Genomic DNA, 22310 nt, shown 5'->3' on the forward strand with positions numbered 1-22310 from the left:
TATAAAACCTATACAGGGTTTGAGGGTTTAACTCAGAGGCAGAGTGCTTGCTTAGTTTAGGAGGCTCTGAATTTGAACCCAGCACCCCCACAAAATTAATTACATTTCTAAGGTAGCATCTTTCAACATAATACTGGAATTAAAAACAGTATTATTTATGATTTTATGTCATGGGTTGGATATGCAGTGTCCTTCAAAACCTCACCTGTGAGACAATACAAGATTTGGAGGAGAAATGATTTGGTCATATCCTTAACCTAATCAGCAAATTGATCCATGATGGGATTAGCTGGGTGGTAACTGGAGGAAGGTGGAGTGTGGCTGGAGGAAGTGGTTCATTGGGGCGTGGCTCTGGGGTATATACTTGCATTTGGCCAGTGGTGTCTCTCTCTCCCTGCTTCTTACCCTCATGTGAGCTGCTTCTCTCTGCCACATACTTCACCATGATGTGCACTCACCTTGAGCCCCATGGAATGGAATCTGCTATCTATGAATGGAGACCTCTGAAATTGTGACACCGGAATAAACCTTTTCTCCTCTACAGTTCTTCTGGCAGAGTCCTTTAGACATTGTAGCAAAAAATTCGATTAAAACATTGTACTAAAGAAAATTGAGTAATTAGACAAAACTAATACACAATATGTATGCTAAAATTTACAAAATGTTGATGAAAAACATCAAAGAAAACCTAAATAAAGTCAAAAGCTTATAATCATGCAGACTGGAAAAGTTAACATTGTAAAGGTGTCAATTCTACCCAAATTATATATAGGTGTAATACAAGTTTTATCATATTATACCATATTTATATGAATTATAATATTGACTTGATGAGTAAGTTTTATTTATGCCCAAGAGTACCAATTTGCATATATAAGCTTTCTTAATTTACATAGTATAAGAGTTGATCTCCCCTTCCTAAAAGATCTTAAGTGTTCAATAATGGAATTGTACAAGGCTGGATATATTTTAATGAATTCATATTTACACATATATTTTTATTTATTCTTTTTAGTTTTACATGAAAGTAGAATGTATTTTAACATATCATATATACATGGAGTATAAATTCCCATTTTTTGTGGTTGTACATGATGTGGAGTTACACTGAAGTATATTCATATATAAACATAGGAAAGTTCATTCTACTGTCTTTTCCATTCCAATCCACCCTTTCTTCCTGCCATTCCTCCCTGTCCAATCCAGTGAAACCCCCTCTCATTGTGAGCCAGATATCAGAGAAAAATATCAAAAATCTGCATATCAGAGAAAAATAATTTATATTTAATTTCTTTATTACATTTACACCAAAGGCTGAAAGAGTATTTTGGAGGAAAAATTTCTATGTGAGTCTTTGTGCTCCTTATGTATCTTTGAAGCAGAAACACTAATTGTCTTTTTTTTTCCTGGATTATCTCTTAAAAGATATTTTTACAGTGAATAACTTTGGATTATAGACATAATATTTTCTTTGGAGGAAATGGTAGGTTTGTATATTCTGAAGTATTATAGAGATAACATTTCCCTCTGAAGCAAATGTTAGACAGATTTATTTTCTGCCCATTATAAAAGATTGAGGTCCTTCAAATGTGGATTTTCTTCCCTTCAACACAAACCAACAGTGCATGTAGGCACGACTTGACTCTCTTTGATATCTATGTAAGTTGAGTCTTGGGGATCCAATGCATAAAAGTTATGGCACTTGGATACCATCACTCTTGCTATGAGAACCAAAGAATGCTTTGTCGCTGACCCAGAAACATCATGTGTTCTTTCATCTTCCATGACAGCATGTCAACCTAAACTGATGATATGTAAGTAGGGTAAAATCTTATATTTTTTTTTTTTAGTTTTTTAAGTGGACACAATATCTGTATTTTACATTTATGTGGTGTGGAGGATCGAGATTAGTGCCTCAAGCATGCTAGGCAAGCAGTCTACCACTGAGCTACAACCCCAGCTCCTAAACTCTTATATTCTTAAGCAATTGATATTTCTCTTTATCCTCCAAGGACCTATTTACTTGGAACCAACCACTGTTTACCAAGGAAGCCATAGACATCCAGAAAACCATGTATGAACATTCCAGCTAATAACTCACTAGGTCAGGAGATGAGAGCCAACACCACTAAATAGGTATGTGAATGAATAAACTTCTAGAGGGCACCAACTCTAGATATTGAGTCTTCCATCTGAGGTCCAGCCAACTAGTAGAGATAATCTATGCATGTATAAATTCCTGACCCACAGAAAAAGAACAATAAGTGACTTTTAAAAATCATTTTAAGTCACTAAGTGATTTGTACAACAATGGCTAATGGGCTATTCAATAAAAAAAATCAAACAAAAACATTTTTCTTTAAAATTTCTTGATTCTTTTGTGCACATGATGTCTGAGAAGAAAAACATTTCTCAGAATTTTTTGTCTTATTTCTGGTTTGGTATTTTCTGATTATTTAAATATTAGTAATTCACTTACCATATATGTATTTTTCTTCTTTCATAGGAAGAAAAGATACAAAGCTTTGTTGTTGTTGTTGTTGTTGTTACTGTTATCCATGAAGATATTGCTTTAAATGTGTATAGCATTCATAAAGAAGCAACTATGAATTTATTCTATGGGTCATGAAACAGTCCATGTGTTAGATTAGATTTGCCTTTACAAAACTCTCTAAATATTTTAGGGAAAATTTAATCTAAGCTAAACTCAATTGTAAATTATTTGCAGAATCCATACCATATTAATTGAAAAGGTAATATTGCTCGATTTTGTCCAATAATATATTTAATATTCATTCAACAAACACTACTTTGTGCTTACTAACCTATTGTGTGCTAGGTAGATATTAGTTATTTGATAAATGAGTTAGCAATAAAAGACTAAAAATGATAGTAATGTCAAGCTACAGCCTTCCTTGCTCAAATGATGCCTCAAACAGCATTAATTAGACAAAGGAAAAAAATATTATTTGCAAATATATTTTATGGTTTAAAAATGTCAAGAACTTAACCTATTTGATTCTGTATGCACATACTAACCTTTCATGTATTAAAACTTAATTTTATTATCCTAACATATAATTTGATCTCAATACTTTAACATTCAGAGTGTATATACATGTGTACATAAGTATAATCTCTATAGTTAGAACCATGAAGTAATTTGAGTATTAAGGGATCACTAGCCAAACATAAATAACAATATTGGAAAACTGAAGTATTCTCTGAAGTGGCATATCCTAATGAATTTTGACTAGTTTTTCAGTTTTTGTGTTGCTGAGTTGCTGTGATGAAATATATATTTATTATATGAAGCATACCTAAGGCAGTTAAACTCAGATAGTTTATCTATAACAATTTGTATTGGCTTCCTTCCAAGGTTTTTGATTTGCCATGTATGAGAATAAATGAGAACCATATGAAAGTCAATAAGTTCTTGATAGTACATGACATTCTGTGTTCTCTCATCCCTGATTTTAGCAAACATTCCAAGGTTTTGTCTTCCATCATTGAGGGTGATAGGCTTCAAAAATGTACGGGTTTTTTCCTTGGCTTTAGATAAGAATCCCGAACTTAACACACTTCCATAAATCATTGGTGTCGAAATCTGTCAGAAAATAACTCATGAGTCCTACTTTTTTCCTGTGGTATTTGGTCTTTCCAAATTAGATTATTTGTTGAATGTTCAAGGGAACATGTTTGCTTGAAGGGTTCACCATATGTCAGACAAATCTCATGGTATTGAAATGGAGTTCACAAAAATGAAATCAAGGGTAACTGCCTGTTCCTTTCTCTATCATGGCAGTAACAATCAAAGGATTCCACAGAAAAGTGCTTTACAAGCAGAATTACTAGAGTAACATTAGGCATGTTGAAAATTTGCAAACTGGAGAGCTTTCAGGAACTTAATTCCAGAAAGCATTTCATAATTGTCCTTCAGATTTTATCCTCATCTATAATATTATACTGACAACTAATAGACTGTAGTAATTCAGAACAAGTGTTTCGGATTTGACTTGACTTCAGGTCTACTTGCTAGCTAAACCTGTGTGAATATTTATTACTCTAAGCATCAATTAGTGTGTAAGAAACAATATACTTATTTTATAGGGCTGTTGGGAAATTTTAATTAAATGATACATATGAAGGGTTTTGTACCTGGTTAAAGCTCAGTTGATATTAGTTGTAATCTTTTGGAATAGCTAAATACAAAATTTATATATGGGTGTATAAATACATGTAGTAGATATTATCAAGCAGTACATTTTATTTTTCTTTATTGATGTTATTTCTAGTACCACTTTTAACTATTTCTAGTTAGTGTAGAAAATTATCTTCCTTCAAAGAAGAGTGCTAATGGCCTCCTTAACAGGAAAATCTGATTCAGTTGTGACACTTCTGCATCAACTTGAAACTGATGTTTCCTAGAAAATTTTAGAGTGTGGACTTCTATAAACCTCTTAAATCTTTATTTCATGGTATACCACTTATTTTTTCAAATTGTATCTAGATGCTCTGGGTCCATAGAACGTTCATCCCAGATGCCCCATAAGAAGGATATGTTTTAGTAGACATGTTGATGTTATTTGTACATAGTAATAGAATAGAAAGGATCAGAAAAGCTTTGGCATTTACCTTGTTAAATTTTTATTGCTAAGCTCTGGTTCAAGGGTCTACTTAAACGACTTAACTGTGCTAAGAAAAACAGGAGCATTGAGACCAATGAAATGAGTCCACAAAATTCTATGAAAATGAACCAGTTCTAGTAGAGATCAGTGTATTCAATGATCCAAGATATATTACTGGAACATTAACTACTTTTATTGACCTAAAGGAAATTCACACTTTTCTCTATAGGGAAAAAAATCAGGGAAATCATCCTTTATTATATTATCAAATATTGTTGTAATATCAATTCAATTCAAACTTATTAGGCACATGGCAGTGAGCAATAGGATCACAGTGATTTCCAAGGCACAGTTTCTGTTTAAAGTACCCTTGGTAGGAGTGGCCATGAGACTTAGAGTACAGGTACTTTTAGTATAAGGTAGTAAGCACAAGGTTATATTGTCATACAAGAGAAAGTCATCTGACCCAATGCTGGGGAGATTAGAGCTGAAGAATAAATAGATCTTGCTAAGGATTTCACATAGAGAAACAGAAAAGTCAAAGGCTGTGATATGATGAAAAAACTGTGGCATATTCAGGGAAGCACGTGGGATTTAGTACAATTGTGTAGAAAGTGAGCAAGTTCTGTACAAATGGAAGAACAAGGAGATAAGCAAGATTTTATTCAAGACAGGTCTCATGAGCCCATACCAAAGGGTATTCTGTATTCTAGAAATTAAAAAAAAAAGATTTATAGTTATAGGTGAACTTCAGCTCATGAATGTTTTCTTCATTATTAGATGTTATCACATTTAAAATATATGAAAAATGCTTACAAAAATTCAGATTAGGAATTCTCTCGAAAAACCAGGATTTCACACTGGATTTGTATTGCTTTCTACTGAGTTGTTTTTGGAGGAAGGAAAGGTGTTTTTATGGGCCAACATACTCTTGACTTGCTTCATATGTTTATATAAACTGCCAGGCCCCTGAGGCATTTGAGTTTGTGAGCCTCCTGAGGGGGAACTGCAAAATTAAACTTGCTAGAATCTATTAGTGTTGAAGAATGTGTTCGAGATATTAGGACTGGAATCAGGGATATAGTTTAAGGGAGTCCTTCAGTAATCCAGACAAGTCAATGAGTGACCCCAGAGATGGTAGTAGGTGACAAAGGAAAGGGATGGAAGGAAGCCTTCCTGAGGCAGGATCCAGGTTCAAATGATCTGTTAGGCTTGGAAGAGATGGCAGAGAAAAAATGAAGATGCCTTTTAGTTTAAAACTTCAGAGTTGTCTCAGTCTAGGATCATAAAGAAGCAGACACATAAAGAATAAGACCTACAAAAATTTTTTTTAAAAAAGAGAAATGCATGTGAAGCATTAGAAAAGGAAGAGAAAGCATGGGGAATTTTCTGACTCATACTATCATGGTCTCAGTTTGTCCCAAATATACATGTTAAAACTTAATCCCATCTGTGGTCTTTTTAAGAAAGTAAGGCCTTTTGGGAAGTGATTAAGTTCTGAGGGCTCCAGCCTTGTGAAAGGGCTGGACAGAAAAAGTGAGATCTCCTTCCCCGCTTTCCCCTCCCTTCTCCTCCCTTCCCCTTCCATCCCCTTCCCTTCTCTTCCCAACCTTTCTCTTCCTCTTCTTTTTCCCTTCTTTCTTCTTTCATGTGAACATACAGCAGTCACCCCTTCTGCCAGGTGAAAGCTTTCACGAGACACAAAATCCTGATGGTTTGATCTTGGACTTCCCTGTGTCCAGAACTGTGAGAAATAAGTGTTTATTGTTTATAGTAACCAAGGCCCTTAAATTTTGGTACAGTAACATAAATGAGCTAACGTACCTATGAAAGAAAAGAGCAAAGGATAAGGAGTTCAGACTGCATGCCCCTCTGATAAAGTCTTAGCAGGTTGATTAGAGCATGAGACAGAAGAATGCTTGTTAAAGGAATCAAGCATTTGTGAAGAAATGTTTCCCTTCCTCTGCTCCCACTGTGCTGAGTCATTGACTGGAATCAACCAAACAGAGTATGGCCTGGTAAAAACTATGCTGGGGATTTTGAAAGTATAGCAATTAGAGCTACCAGCTAATAATTCTCTTTGCAATAAACTGTCTTGAAAGATCTAAGCGGCGCTTTTCCATAGCTGACACAGATGCCATATTAGATTCATGTAATGAAAGAAAAGAGTTAAAATGACTGCCTATAGAGAATCAGAAATGAGTGGAATTAGCATGAGATAATACTCATAAGCCTTTTAGAACTACCTGGGTCTCAGATAGTACACCCATGGATTAGACACATTTCCAACCCTGTGACCAACACATTTGACAAGCATAACTTAGCCGAGGGAAAATTTATTTTGGTTCATGGTTTTATAAATTTAGCCCATGGTAGGCTGACTCCACTGTGTTGGACCCAAGCAAAGTAGCTTCTCAGGACATGGTGGCTGGGAAGCTTAGAGATCTAGGGGATGGAAATACAGGGAAGATGAACACTTCCAAGACATACTTCCAGGGACCAACCTCCTCTAGCCATGCCACACCTACCTGCAGTTATCACTTAGTTCTCTCAAAATAGAATGGACTCATTAGCTTACAACTATCACAGTCCATTTCTTTTTTTTTTTTAACTCTGAACATTTTGCATTAATGTAGGAATTATGGTGTATGGATATGTGTGTTCCTTTGGGGGTACCTCATATACAAACTACAGCAACATGAAAGTAAAAGGCAGTTTTAGCAGAGTCTCTATGTGAATACTCAACACTCTTTTGTTTTATATTAAAATACATTAGACTACTTTATGATTTTTTTCAGTTGAATATAGCAGTATGATTTAGGTTCTAGGCAATAGAATATAAGAAGAAATTCACTTATAAGTAGAGTTCATAAAATCCACCCCATGCTATCATCCCCTCCTCTTTACTGGCTGGAGGCAAATGATTCCAAGGTTTTACAGACTATGAAGAGAGTGTGGGCACCACATCATTACAAAGAAATCCATCTAGCAAACATATACTTTGTCAAAATTTGTGTCAAATTTTTTACTCTAAGCGGATGATATTTTGGCACTTATTACAGGAGCTACAGTTAACTTAAAAACTGTGGTCCAAGCTGAATATGTATCTGCCACAAATAATGATATACAGATCTTCATATTCTACCAGTGATATCTTTACATAAATTTTTAGCATTGTGGTCTTTTTTCAAAAGCCTCAGATTCCCACCTTCCAAAACTATTAACTTATTGTATTGGGCTAGTGCTATAAATGTAACAAACTCATGATCCTAAGTTAATTTCTCCTTATTCCTTTCTTCTGCTAATGATGTCATTATTCCAAATTCAGGATTAAATTTTGTTCCTAAATAAAATATGTTGATTCCTACTTTTCAAAATTTCTCACATAAAGTTGCTAAATTTTATTAATTCTCCTTTCTTTGTGCATCTTTATATGCTTTCCATTTTTCAAATTCCTATTATAATCATTCTGGTGTGTGTAGTAACATACCTAGAATACCAGGATAGTTTTCTAAAATCATACAGTTTACTTAACCTATAGTCTTTCCCTAGTCCTTTTGGAAATTGCCACTGCCACTGTCCTTAGAGCATATTGCAGATTAGTAACAATGGTATAAAAGAAATAATTCAGAACCAGAAGAATTCTAGTTTGAAGTATCTGTTAACCTATACTCTAGGGTATTCTATGTTCTAGAGTGAAGATGATCTGGACATTGTTAGTCTAGGGTCCGAACTCCATTAAAAGTGGGCGTTAGGAGAAACAGGAGTTAGTGATCAGAAGGTAAACTAAGAAGAACTCGCAAGAATGAGTTAGGGAGGGTAAGGAGGAAAATGTTCCACCTTCCTTTTCTCCAATATTTAGGTGGGGATCAAAATAGAAGATCTTTGGTTGTAAGGAAAGTCATGTATTCATAAAATATTTGAAGAAACCCATATGTGTGCTTGGCATGCAATCAATCCTGTATTTATTTTCCCCTTCTAATAGGCATGGAGCAGCTCTCTATTTTGTCCTGGCCTACTGACTGCCACCGAGAAGCATGTGAATAATGAAATGTCCAAAAATCTTCACTGCGTCTTCTAAGTGCTTTCTTTGGGATTTGAAAGAGTGCACTGAGACCTTTGCAGCCCATTGCAGTGGACAACTCTTATTCATAGAATTGTTGCAAATGACTTAAACAAGTAACTTATAGTTGGTGATAGAAACTACGTGGCTCATAACAGTATTTACTACCTACCTAGCAAATGAATGAAGACATTCTTTTTCACTAGTCTCCCTTTACTTAGCTAATCTAAATTACTCTCTGCTCAACTTAACATGATAGAATGTTACTTATCCTTCAAGACAAACTCAGATCTGACCTGTCTTGTGGCCTTTCCCTAAGTACTTCTCTCCCTGTGGAAATCCTGATAACTCAACTTAATTTGCCTATATAGTCAGATGACTTTTATGATTTTCAGGTAATCATTTTCCTAACTGAAATACAAATGACAAGGGTCTAATTTTATACAAAATATTCAGTGTTAAAGCATGTGGTTTGTAATTTTTGTAATGGTTTGCTCATTTTTAAATTTTCATAGTACTTGTCCCATGGAGAATTCATTAATTCTTTTCATAGACAATATTCTTTTTTTTGGATGAGAACAACTTTGAAACCTTTAAACCCTGTAGAGTCTCACATCCATATAAGCCCATCCACTATCTGCAAGGACAAGCACAGTACTGAGTACCTACCACTCTGAGTAAATTATTTCCCTACCTGACCTGATCCAGGTTGGGGTTGTGACCCAAGGAAGACCTCAGTATTCTGTTAGAATAATTAAGTAACAGAAATTACTTCACAGGAACTGAAATGTAGAATTATATTAACTAGAGTGCAATTATATTAACTATATCATGTAAGATATAGCTTGCAAATTAACCCAGTTTGGAGAAGAACACAGTTAAAAGAAGAAGATGCAGAGTGAGAGAATAATCCTAATAATTGTTTTTTAATTTCTGGTTACAACTGCACCTGTACAATTTGGGAGATGATGACATGAACTAAGCATTTTCTTGTTTCCTTAAGATAATTTTTTTAGTAAGTAGTCAAAAGAGCACTGCCCGATATAGCTGTATTTATTAATTATAAAGATCATATTTACTGATTTTTTTACTAGCTTACTGATAATGAGATTGGCACAAAAAGTGGATTACATCATATAAATCCTTCCTTACTAATGGAAGGGGAAAAAAAGAGAAGCACATTCTTTGTAACGTATAAATTTCATTATATTACTGTTTAAAAAGGCCATACTTTTGTAATTTTTAAAAAAGCTTCAAAGACCAATTCTGTATTCCAATCTGTAAAAATATTTTCATTATGTTTATTATAAAAATATAAATGTTTCCACTACAAATCATTTTACATTAGTAAGAGGCCATCTACATTGCACAGCACAAACTAAATGAGCAATGTTTTGAAAAGACAAGGTTAAAGTAAACACATATTGCTAACCGTATCACATTTGTACATGGCTTAATAGATACCTAGTACAGCATAAACTGTGTGTTTTACCAGAAATAAATAATATGTATAAATCAAATTTAAGATACAAAACAGATAATATGGTACATGACATTGTGAAGGACTTGTGGCTTCATGTTTATTGAAAGTCAATGCAATTCCTGTACAAAGAGATGGCCATGAGTATTCTTAGTACCTCTACTCCACAGTTAAGAATCATACACTGCTATGTTTACATATGTACAGGTAAGAATTATGTAAAGTAAATTTATAAGAAGTCAGGTAGAAAAATACTGAAAAAAATGAAAAGTAATCATGAAGAATATTAAAAAAAATGAAAAGGTTGTATATACAACCTCTACTTTCAAATAAAAAAAACACAGCCAAAATAAGTGCAATAGATACAACAATCCTCAATTTCTACTACTTTATGAAATGCACAGATTTTGTTGAGTATACCCAGAATAGTGTCTAAAAAATTAAATGCTACTCTGGGAAAAAATGAGATTGAAGCCAGATTTGAATCTCAGTCTAATATTCCAAAACAAAATACTTAATTAGAAGAATTTTTTCCTTCTGCTTCTAGCAGGCTTAACTGAAATGTTTGATTAATTTTATAATTGCATATGCCTTTTTAAAAAGTTCATGCTCTTACGTATCCAATATAAAATTCTAATAGCATGATTTGACTATAAAAGAATGTTGTCAAAATTTGGAAAACAGTCTGACATTTTAAAAAACACAATCTAAGCCTTATTACACTATATCTACAATAGATTATTACTTGTGAATTTTGATCTGTTATTGGAATTTCTATTCCTTTAGTGTCCCATTTTGCATACAATCATAAATGTTGTAGCATTGTTTCATCCATTCTATTCTCATGACCTACGCATTCCTTATATCCATGACATTATCATATCAGCATTAGAAAGAGTATAGGTAGATCTAAAATGTTGCATAAGAATATATTGGTAGCTAGATTTTCACCAGGTACATCCTTTTGAATCTTAATGAACATGCTCATTGGTGGCCTCCATGTAACAGCTAAATCCCTAAAATGAGACATTTCTTCAACGCCTATATATTTTTGAAGCATGTGCTAGATGGCTAGCTATTTCAAAAGTGGTATGTTCAATAAATGCAAAGAAGTTCAAGGCTTCTATTTTTATACACCAAAATTACAATAGGTGTACTGAATGGAAGACGGTTAAAGATAATTATATGATATTGATGATAACAATGTTTAATTAATTGGTTTAAAACTCAGTGATACAGATGTGCAGTTTAATTATCATCAATTCCATCAAATTTAAGCAAAGATACTAAGTGACTTTTCAAAGTCAGTAAGTGATTTTTTCATTCATGCATTGGCCATTTGGCTGTGTTGTCAATTAAAGCAACAATCTAAATAGCATTTCCGGTCTTTCCAGTGTAGCTATTCTCTGAGCTCTAACATGGCTCCTTCATGAATGGAAGGAGCTGATGGCTTCTGAGCATCAGAGCAGGAAAGGAATGTCTGGTTAAAATTCTATTACATGCAAGCCAGTATGTACTAAATTAGGAGCATATGGTTTATAATAAATGGAGAGACAAAAATGAATGGGATAATTCAGACAGTGAGAAATTTGGTTACTGAATGAACAGGACAAGTGTTACATTTTTTTTTTAATAGATATGAGTGGATGGCTCAGAATATCTGAAAAGAAACCCTTCATTCTCTGTGTCTTGTTAAGCAAGTTTTCTACTGCTGACAGTTTGAGAGAGCATTTGGCACTTGGCTGTAACAAATCCAAATTAAATCATCAAGGCATAAATATAAAACAATAAAGACAATTCAAAAGAAAATAAATACATACTTTTTTTCAAAAATTAAGACACATTTTTACATGATACACTTAAAGATACTAACAATTAAAATGTATAGTACTTAAAACAACTACAAAATTCTTCTCTATATGCTTTCAACAGATAAAAGAGAATAATACGATGATAAGGTAGTAAATATGGCCAGATAGTTTGAGGTATAAACTCCTCTATTTTGCTTGTTTTTAAAGAAACAAAATACCTGTTACAGATTTCTTCTGTGTAAAAAAATATCACAAGTCTTTTCTTTTGTGGCTATTCATAAATGAAGCCATCATGTCCATTTTGTTATTTTACTTGTTTTGCTTTTGTGATAGTCAGTTTATGATCAATGGCTCTATGCTAGTTCTTCACCAATTTGCACTGAAGAATTTAAATGTAATCTATCAACTAATATTCAGAAAAGCAATTATCAAATCAAAATATACCCACCCACCCATTCACTAAATGATAGGGGAAAATAAAGAGTTTTTCAATTCCATTTTAAGGCATTTGTACTCGTATAAGAGTGTCTTATTGGACAAAGAACTTCCACTGGCATCTCCAGCATTCTCATATGTCTATAGAGTGATGTCACATCTTCCATGGGCTTCTTCAGAAGAAGTTCTTCACACTGGAACTGGGCCATTCTTGGATTGAGTTTCTAGAGCTTTAATGCTACTGATGATCTTCTTCTGTGGCCCCACCACAGTAACACCAACCTTTTTCATGTCTCTGTAAAAAAAAAAAAAAAAATCTGATGAGAATCATGATTTCTTGGATAGTATATATAAACAGGAGATTTTTAATTAGCATAACTCACACAATTATATATCCTAGTACTTTGAACCTAAATTTCTGATTTTATCTCATCCTGTGTTATGTCTTGACTATTTTATCTGCATCTTGTGGTAGAATATAGACAGTGTGGTGAGTTAAATGGTGTTTTCATAAAATTTCTGTCAACTCGGAACTTGACACTGTGACCTTAATTGGAAGTAGGCTCTTTGTAGATGTAATTAAAACAAGGATCAAAATGATATCTTACAGGACTAACATGAATACTTAATGCAGGGAGAGTTTTCCTATAAGAGATTTTTAAAAAAGGACACAATGACAGAGAAAGGAAAGTTATATAAAATTGGAGACAGAGATTGGAGTTATATTTCAACAAAGCAAGACCATCAGAATTCAGGTGAAGCTGGAAAACCAAGGAAGGATTCTCCCCTAGAGACTTTGGAGCGCATGTATTCTTGCTGATATTTTGATTTCAGATTTCTGCCTCCAGAATTATTAGAGAATGAGTTTCTGTTGTTCAAGCCAGCATGATAATTTGTAATTGCAGCCCAACTATTTTTTTTTAATGTATAAGCCCAACTAATACAGAAGGTCACACATGCTTTCTGGGGTTTTATCCACCTTGCCTAAATGAGGGTCACCTCTGGGACTGCTTTATGTATCACAGGTTAGAAGTCAGAAGTGAAATTGTATCGGTATTTGTACTTTGGTCTTAAGAAATTGAAGTAGTCCTCCACTTTTTTTTTAAGAGAGAGAGAGAGAGAGAAAGAGAGAGAGAGAGAGAGAGAGAGAGAGAGAGAGAGAGAGAGAGAGAGAGAGAGAGAGAATTTTTTAGTATTTATTTTTCAGTTTTCGGTGGACATCTTTATTTTTATGTGGTGCTGAGGATCGAACCCAGGGCCCCGAGCATGCCAGGCAAGCGAGTTACCACTTGAGCCACATCCCCAGCCCCTCCTCCACTTTTTATCTCTGCAAAAATTCTCATGACCACAGAGCTGCTATGTAAGTCTGACTATCCTGAGACCAGGGCACAAGAGAGGCCATGTACAAACACTTGACCTACAGTCATTACAGAGGCCTGCTGTATACTCTTGTAAACAAAGGCAGACATCTGAATTCAGCCTCCATCTCCCCAGACAAGATCAATTCATTCATCTGCTAAATGCTGACATCAACACCAAAGCGAGAGCACCTAACCTCTGTCCAAATTCACACTCACGATGCCGGGATGCATGATAAAATTGCTGTTCTTTTAGCCTTTTAGTGTGTACAGCTATAGATATCTGGAAAAATCTCTTTATACAATCATTTTGAAATAAAAAAAATAACAAGCACATCTCTATTAAATTTTAAAGTTTTAATTCAGAAATTGGGTACTAAAAGTCTACAAAAACGTAAGGAATTTCATTTAAGGAATAAAAGACTTAGCTAAATGTGTATATTATGAACTACTTATTCCTGCCCCAATATGTTTTTCATATAAACATATCTTTGAGGTCTTTACTCAAATCTCAGCCTCTAATAAGGACTTTCTTGCCCATCTTAAGACATATTATAAATTCTCCCTGCACTTGCGTCTGCACTTCCTACACTCTGTTCTTTCTTATTTTATCCCAAAGGCTTTATTACCATGTAGCAAACTGATAGCCTTTCTTTCTGATTGGTTTTCTTTATTAAAGAATAAATGACAATATGGAAAGCAGAAAAATATTGAAATATACCAAGCTAATAATCTGAACCCTGGAAAATTTGAGCATGGTGACTTATAATACATGTCATGATGCTTGGTCCTAATCTTCCCTTCTAAACTACAATATTCATCTTCAAGTAGTGGGGAAAAAAATCTGATGCAGAGAGTTTACAGTTTAATTTGAAACTGACTTCACCACTTCTTCACAGATACATCTCTCAAACATGCTCCTCGGGAAATTGTCTGCATAAGACTCTAAGACTCTGTCCAGGAACCCACAATCAGCAAACAGATCTATATTTTTTAAATGTTTAGTGCAAAAGATTGTATTGGGTCTTGATCAAGGGATGTGGCTCAGTGATAGAGTGCTTGCCTGTTATACCTGAGGTCCCAGATTTTATCCCCAGCACCATTAAAAAAATAAGATTGTATTAGACCTTGAAAAATATAATTAAATAAACTATTCCTTTTAGTTATCCCTTTGTTGATTTTCTTGTACCCTCTACTGTTTCTGTTGCTTGCTATAATATATTTTCTACCCTCCATTCTGCCGTGTCCAAAATCATCCTGAATACCTAGCTAACCAGAAGTCTCAATAACATGCCATGTTGGCTCTCCTCTTTTGTGTGATCCTATTCAGAAGAAGGATGAAAAAGTTGAAGACTGTGGAGCAGATAAAGACTGAGACCAGAGGTTAATTTGTTATCTGGAACTTCAGAGACAAAGGGTCAGGGGACCACACTTGGAAAATGGCATTATAGGGTGCAGAGTAAGGGCAGAGAGCAATTTATCTGGTCTTCATTCCAACACTTGATTCTCTTTTAGTTTTCCACAGCTGTTGTCCCTCTCCCTTTCCTTTTCTCTCTTCCCTGCTCATTTTGACCTTCCTAAATTCATTTAACACTATGAAAAAATACCTTAAAATATGTTTATTGAATAAAACTGCATACATTTTGAGCTTTATTTGAAAGGTAGATGAGTAATTTGCATTTTAATGAAATCCCTAAATTAATTAGAATATATAAATATTTCTTGGAGGGCAAAACTCCATTGACCTTTCTCTGTGATTTCATCATCTAAATGGGAAAAAAGCAAAAGAAATGCAATATTCATCTTAGGAAACTCTTTAGGAGAATCTCTAGAGTTATTTGTTCAAGGGAGTCATTTTGGGAAGTTTCAGAAGCATTTCAGAATTGAGTCTGTATGGCCCAAAGAAAACAGAGATTGAAGTAATCAAGTTACAACTGTAAGTCCAAGGCTACAAAAGGAAAGAATATCTCATTAAATTGTTTATTTATAAGATTTAAGGTGAAAATGTTGCCTGATTAGATTTACCTCAATTATCAGTGTATAAAGAACTTTCACAAATACTCACTTCTGTAATATAAAATAGGAGCATGAGGAACACAGCATTGTGGTGACTTAAGGAAGAAAACAATTCCTTTTGAGGAGTTTCAGGGAAATACATGGGAATCTAACACTATTCTAAATACAGAAAAATCTGAGACATCTGCTCAGTATGAAGAAGAAACCCACAAGAGCCTAGTCTTTCCAGAAAAGTCAGCTTTCAGCTTGAACATTTATTTGTAGATTGTTCAAACACAAGTAGCAATGAAGAGAAATATTCTACACAGCCAAAAAGAGTTTAACATCCAACACTGTACTGTTGACATAAGTATGTCACTCACTTAGAAGTATAACAAATGCTGCCATTGCATCTTTTTTGAGCAAATAGCTTTCTTACCACAGCCACAGCTTATAATGCTGACTCTATGTAAATTATGAACTAGCAGTTAATCTTATTAACAGTGTTCTGCCTCATCCACTTCAATATAGTGTTTCATTATCTAAAAGCTCTGAGTGTTGGTATTTTTTTATAATAAACATTTGCATAACTTTGCCTTTGAAAATCTGGCAATGGTGTGCAAATATTCAACTTTGTGCTTATTCTTTGTTATGCTTCTGTGCTCTAAAGCAGATGTCTTGTATATCATAACCCTAACTGTTTATGTTACTATAATAAGAATTTATAAAAATGTTCAAACGGGTGAATATATCTTGGGACTGTGTCTGATCAAAATACAGAAATTCAAAGTCTATTGTTGATTGGGTCAGAATTATATTCAACAAACATTACCTTCCACTTTAAACAGGAACTCCGAAGCATGGTAAATAGATTAACATGAGTTTATATTCTGAGTTTATTTCCCCCTCTTCAATAGTAATAAACCCTTCCTGTAGATATTTTTGTGGTTTTATATGTTTCTGATGGAAATATCATAGCATAAATTATACGCTAATTTTTGGGCACTTGTACCTGTATGTTTAAATTACATATTGATTTTTGACATCTAATCTGTTGTTGAGCACAGTCACTGTTTAAATGGTTGACAACGTGATGATAGAAATCTGTATATGTTCAATAACATTTAAATATTCAAGTATTATTTGGAAAAGATAAATTTGAGGAAACTTGAGAGGTCTAATGGGTTTTGTTAATGGACCAAAGCAAAGACGGGAAGACTGTAGAAAGATGAACCTAGTTTCCCAACAGACTGTGCAAGCAGCAACATACTGAACAACTTTTGGTGTATCTGCCAAGTATGAACCTCTTTTGTGGGGGACATTTCTCCATCTTGCCTTCAAGAAAGGGCGCCTACTAGAAACAGGTCCACGACATCTCATATTTCTTATTTGGAATAAAACTGACAAAAAACCACAAATATATTACTTTGAAGGTTCCAATCTACAAGTGAAAGTAAGCCAGTCCTGGATTCTTTCCTGGGGACTCAGAATTTACAGTTATTCCCTGGCCAGTTGAATGACAGTATGACTTAGAGTAGAGAAAGCCACTGTTAGCTTTGTGCATAGAAAATAGGAAAAGTTACTGAGCAACAAAAAGAAAAAAAAATGATGCAGTCACGTTAGGAAATGAAGTAAACTGGCCCTCATTCATGTAGATATGAAGGATGGAACTTTCTCAGCTCTTTACTTTCTCAAGTGTCCAATTACCACATCTTGTGAGTGATGACAAATTTTTATGATTACTCACTGGATTCACTAAATTCTATACAAATCCCCTTTGCTTAAATCCAGGAGTTTCTTATATCAAAAGATTCCTGATACCAAATGATCGCTGTCTCAGAAATATAGCACATTAAAATGGATTTATTTATGTAAAAATAACAACATTATTATTATATAAAAACCATCATGCTATGTTGTCTATACTTTAAAATAAGAGCTTGGGTTCATGGGTTTATATAAACATCAGAGTACCAAGCAGTCACCTGTCCTGGGGCTCACTCATGAAAGGAAGAATCCTCATCACATATTAATCTAGAAAGGTCACAAGAAGGTCCAGGGACCAGCCCAGTACATACAGGAGACACTGGGCTTGTACTTCAGAGGTATAAGCTATGTTTATAACACACTAATCCAAAACAGGTGTGTTCAGCAGAAAGTTCATAATCATTCATCCTTCTTAATAAATATTTCTTACTCTGTGGAAATCTTGGCTATGGTGTCACAAGAACTGTACTCCACGCCTGTGAAGATTTCCTTGCAGTGTGCTGTCCGGACTCCATTAAGCCAGTCACCTGTCGTGCGGAAGGTAGTGATGTCCACATTGCTTTGGTCCAGAAGAAGGTTTGATGGCCTGTGAGAAAAGAAAATACCAAAGGGAGAGAGATCAGGACTCAGCAGAGTTGCCATGTGTCAAAATTTAACACCATCATCAGCAGGAACTTCCAGATCTCACGTGGTGTTCCTGTTTATTTGTGGAATTGATCTGCCATGAAGGCTTCATCTGTTCAAGCTGGCAGCCTGGGAGAAGACTGTGTAATCATCCTGTCTAAGTGCTCCCCTCTGGACTCATGACTGCTTTTGAAATCACTGAAGCTTTGCCAGTGAAAGGCATAAATATACCCATTCATTTTTTAATAATTCAGTTTGTTTAATCATTAACAAAAGGGTATAATTTAGGATACAGTTAGAGCATACACAAGACAAGAAATTCTTTGCTTTCAGTCTTACTGATAGGTTGAGTTGTTTCAATATTAAATCCTGTCCTCTGAATGTTTACTGTGGACCTCGTACAGGTTGCTGTTTAAAAACAGTGTTTGAACAATCTAAGCTACACTAGAGTGGAACATAAATTCAGTACAGATATAAATAATGTTACAAATGTCAATAATGGATAAATTGCAAAAAAAGTAGAAAAGCAGTAGATAAGCAATAATAAATGAAATACATAGTTGACAACACAAAATGAATATTATATGATATGATGTATGGTATATATGTATATGTGTGTATATATTTATATCTAGATATATATGCAGAGATATATAAATAGATATAAATTGTGATTATGATTTATATTGTGTAATAAAATCAGCATTAAGAAGAGAGACTTCTAGAGTTGTTCTATGTAATGACAGGTCTGATCACAAGACCCATGAACACTTGTGAGATCTGTTGCATCAAAAAAGCAGAAATGACATAAAGGAAATGGAGAAGACTATCTGTAACCCTGAAAAGCCAGGAAAAGCAGCCTGCTAGTGAACTCCCTTCGGGTATTTTTTTTTTCCGCTTTCTGTGACCTTTTTAATTGTCCTTTAACTTATAAGACTCAGGACAGTTATTGAGTAGACAATTTATTGACCTCACACTTTGTGTATTTTTTTTTCTCTTAAGGAAGAGAATGTGAACACAAAGTAGCTATTAAGAGCCCCCCCCATCTCTCCCCACCCTCTTTTTTTTTGTACTGGGGATTGAACCCAGGGACACTGAATCACTGAGCCACATCCCCAGTCCTTTTTAATGTGCTCAGTACTAAGCTAAGCACATTACAGATGTGAAGGACCTTATCCTCTTCAATATTAGTTAGACAATAATTCTAGCCACCTTATGTTAGATGTGGAAGCAGAAAATAAAAATTATAATATAGGTTTCTTCAGGCAAAAGAGGCAGAATCAGGATTTACACATATGTTATTTTATAGCAGAGCCCATACTTTTAACCACTATGCTGTGCCATTCAGGTGAAACATTGTTTATATTGCATGTACCCTGTCTCCTCTTGAGCTTTCTATGATTCCATGATGTGGCCTCTTTGACTTTTACATGCCATGAAGTATTGTAGTTCATTGAATAGATACTGGAACCCTAAGGCCTGAGATGAATCCTGGGCATGACACCTGTGTGATTCTGAAGGCTTTTTATCTTTAGTTTTCTCAACTGTAAAATGGTGATGTTGGAAATAATACAGGTTTTCCACAATTGTAGATTAAAGGAGCACATGTAGGCCATACTTACAGTGATGCTGCCTTATACTGAGCATGCTCTGTTAGCTGTTCATTATTCCAACTTAAGGTAACAAACTCAATTAAATGGTTTATATTTCTAAACTTTTTAAAAGTACATTATGTAGTAAATGCCACTGTATGTCAAATACTAGGAATGCAGTGACCTTGTTAATTACCACTTTGAGTAACTAGAAGTTTATCACATAATATGTACACATAGTGCAACAACCCTGTCAAATTGGCATTGTTAGGGCCCTCATTAGAAAAATCAATAACTTTTATAAGCTCACAATGATTCCATAGCTAGTGTTTGTAAATGGATGTGCTATCCTGCTTTCTGGCATTTCAGTGTCCATTATTGTAATAAAATATTATTAGCATTTCAACTAGATGCATCACAGCCTAATCTCTACTTTATAATTGGGAAGGTACATTATGATTTTTAGATCATGCTCTAAATCTGCATGCTATTGTCCAGAGCACATGAGAACTTGTAAATTGACTGCACATCTAGGTATTTATGGGGATGCATTAAAATTATTATATTAAAATGGTCAGATTTTAATGTGGAGTTTAAGGGAAAAAATGGTAAAATTGCATTTTGGTTCTGTTGCTATTTCCATATTCTGTGAAAAATAAAGATCAATAGCTATTTCTTCCCCTATCCTGATCATTTGTAAACTGAAGGAGATTTGAAAGTCAAGGATTTTTCTATCTTCTCTCTCTTTATACTAATCTTGACAACTGAGTTTCTTCTATATTGTATTTAAATTATAAATTTAAAAATTTAACTATAGAGTCAATAATTTATATTTACGTGATGTGATTTAGTTTTAACTAACTTTAAGAGGTTATCTAAAAAGCAGATAAAAATCAGGAATATTTTAAAGAGTATTAATCTCCTTTTCTTTAGTGCTGCCCAAGAAACTATAAAATATGACATTTAAAAAATTATTCCTTTCTGAAATATTTATGAGTAATTTTCTATGATTTTCTAAATTATTCATCTATAAAAGAGTCAAAGTAAATTCATTTTTTGTAGTTAAACGTTTTTTATCTTTTGTTATTTTCTGAAACACTTCAAGAATTACAAATATAAATATTCAATCCAAGTTCCAAAACTTACAAACTATTCTCTGATTGTTTTAGGATAGCTACCATAAGTGAAAAAGCTTTTGTCACTAGCAAACAGTAGATATAATATCAAGCTCTTTAGATAAGTCATTGAAACAGTAATTGAAGTTGATAGAAATAGTATTAAATAAAGTGTTAGAAAATTTTACAAGAATAATGAAGTGATGTCAAGAAATGAAACAATAGGATACTAAAATCCACAGGCGAGCAGGCACACTTGCACGCACGCACTCGCGCGCGCGCGCGCGCGCGCGCGCACACACACACACACACACACACACACACTCATCACAGTTTCTATGTCAACAGTAGCTGTATTAACAGAACCAAATGTCTACTCTTAGTCCCAAGAATAGTAATACTTTTTTATTTATGGGTTTGTGGGTACAAAGAATCAAACCCCAGGACATTTATTCAGAATATTTATGAAGTGTGCCTAATAACAAAATGCATAATGTTTTCTTCTTAACTCAAAATGGTCTGTATTTTTAAACTCAACACTTCAGCCAGGCTCAACAAGAGTTTGGATAAAATTAGTATAAACAAATTGAAATAGAACAGGACGTGCGGATTAGGGATTAGAGTGACCCCAACTGAGTTTTTCTGTTTATGACTTGGATCAAAGTACAACCAAGACAAAAAAAATGACCTAAGTTAATGCCAGTGACCTCAGAATAACCAGCCCCGCAAAGTATCATTTTTCCACTTCCAGGATTTCTCTGGGGATTTCGAATAAAAATTGGTTCCTTTCCTCCTCTGAGAGGACATCTGGAGAGTTTATCAATGGATAGGAATTTGTCTCTCACTGTGAAGAGCCTGTGATGTCTCTTCATGCGCACCAAGGGAATCTGGGCTTTTGAGCAGCTGCGAGCCTTGTGATTTTTTTAGACCCAGCCCCAGACGTTAGGTCTGAAGGGGAAATTTATAGGCCGGGTGATGTGCACCGTGAGCTCACACTTTTACTAGACAAATTAGATAGGTTTCAATCCGTGCAGCTGTAAACGATGTCCTACAGAGTTCCACCTGATCTTTTACAGCTTTTCATAAATCAGTGCCTACTGGCCGCAGACCGCAGTCATTAAAAAGAAATCATGGAAATTACATGTTTGCTCAAGGGAAGCAAAAAAATAACTTTCCTCCCTTTCTCTCTCCCTCCTTGTGTTTGGGTTTGTGAATTATTCTTTTATGGGCTTTCATACTGCTGCATTAAGGAGGTACACATACATTTTCTTTCCATCAATCCCTATTTTAGCTATAAAAGGTTGCACACCAATCACCATTACATAGTAGAAACAAATGTCAATTAACAACTGCCAATCCCAAGAAAATCTTCTGATAAGGACCTTATTTCGATTCTGCCTTAGAATTGTGGATTGAATTATAAGTTATCCTTTTATAACTTT

General features: G+C 34.4%; 1 protein-coding gene across 2 annotated transcripts in view; it reads right to left on the reverse strand.

The window, feature by feature from the left end:
- Positions 1-9970: 9970 nt before the first annotated feature.
- Epha3 (EPH receptor A3) overlaps positions 9971-22310 on the reverse strand; it is a 336639-nt gene continuing 324299 nt past the window's right edge. For both annotated transcript variants that reach the window (XM_021732341.3, XM_005334163.3), the window contains exons 16-17: positions 17968-18123; positions 9971-12712 (exon numbers count right to left, since the gene is read on the reverse strand). In XM_021732341.3, coding sequence (XP_021588016.1) covers positions 12607-12712; positions 17968-18123 — 262 coding nt within the window. In that variant the 3' untranslated portion in view covers positions 9971-12606. The remainder of the gene's footprint in view (positions 12713-17967; positions 18124-22310) is intronic.

Source organism: Ictidomys tridecemlineatus, chromosome 3 (assembly GCF_052094955.1).
Source record: "Ictidomys tridecemlineatus isolate mIctTri1 chromosome 3, mIctTri1.hap1, whole genome shotgun sequence".
NCBI classification, from domain to species: Eukaryota; Metazoa; Chordata; class Mammalia; order Rodentia; family Sciuridae; genus Ictidomys; species Ictidomys tridecemlineatus.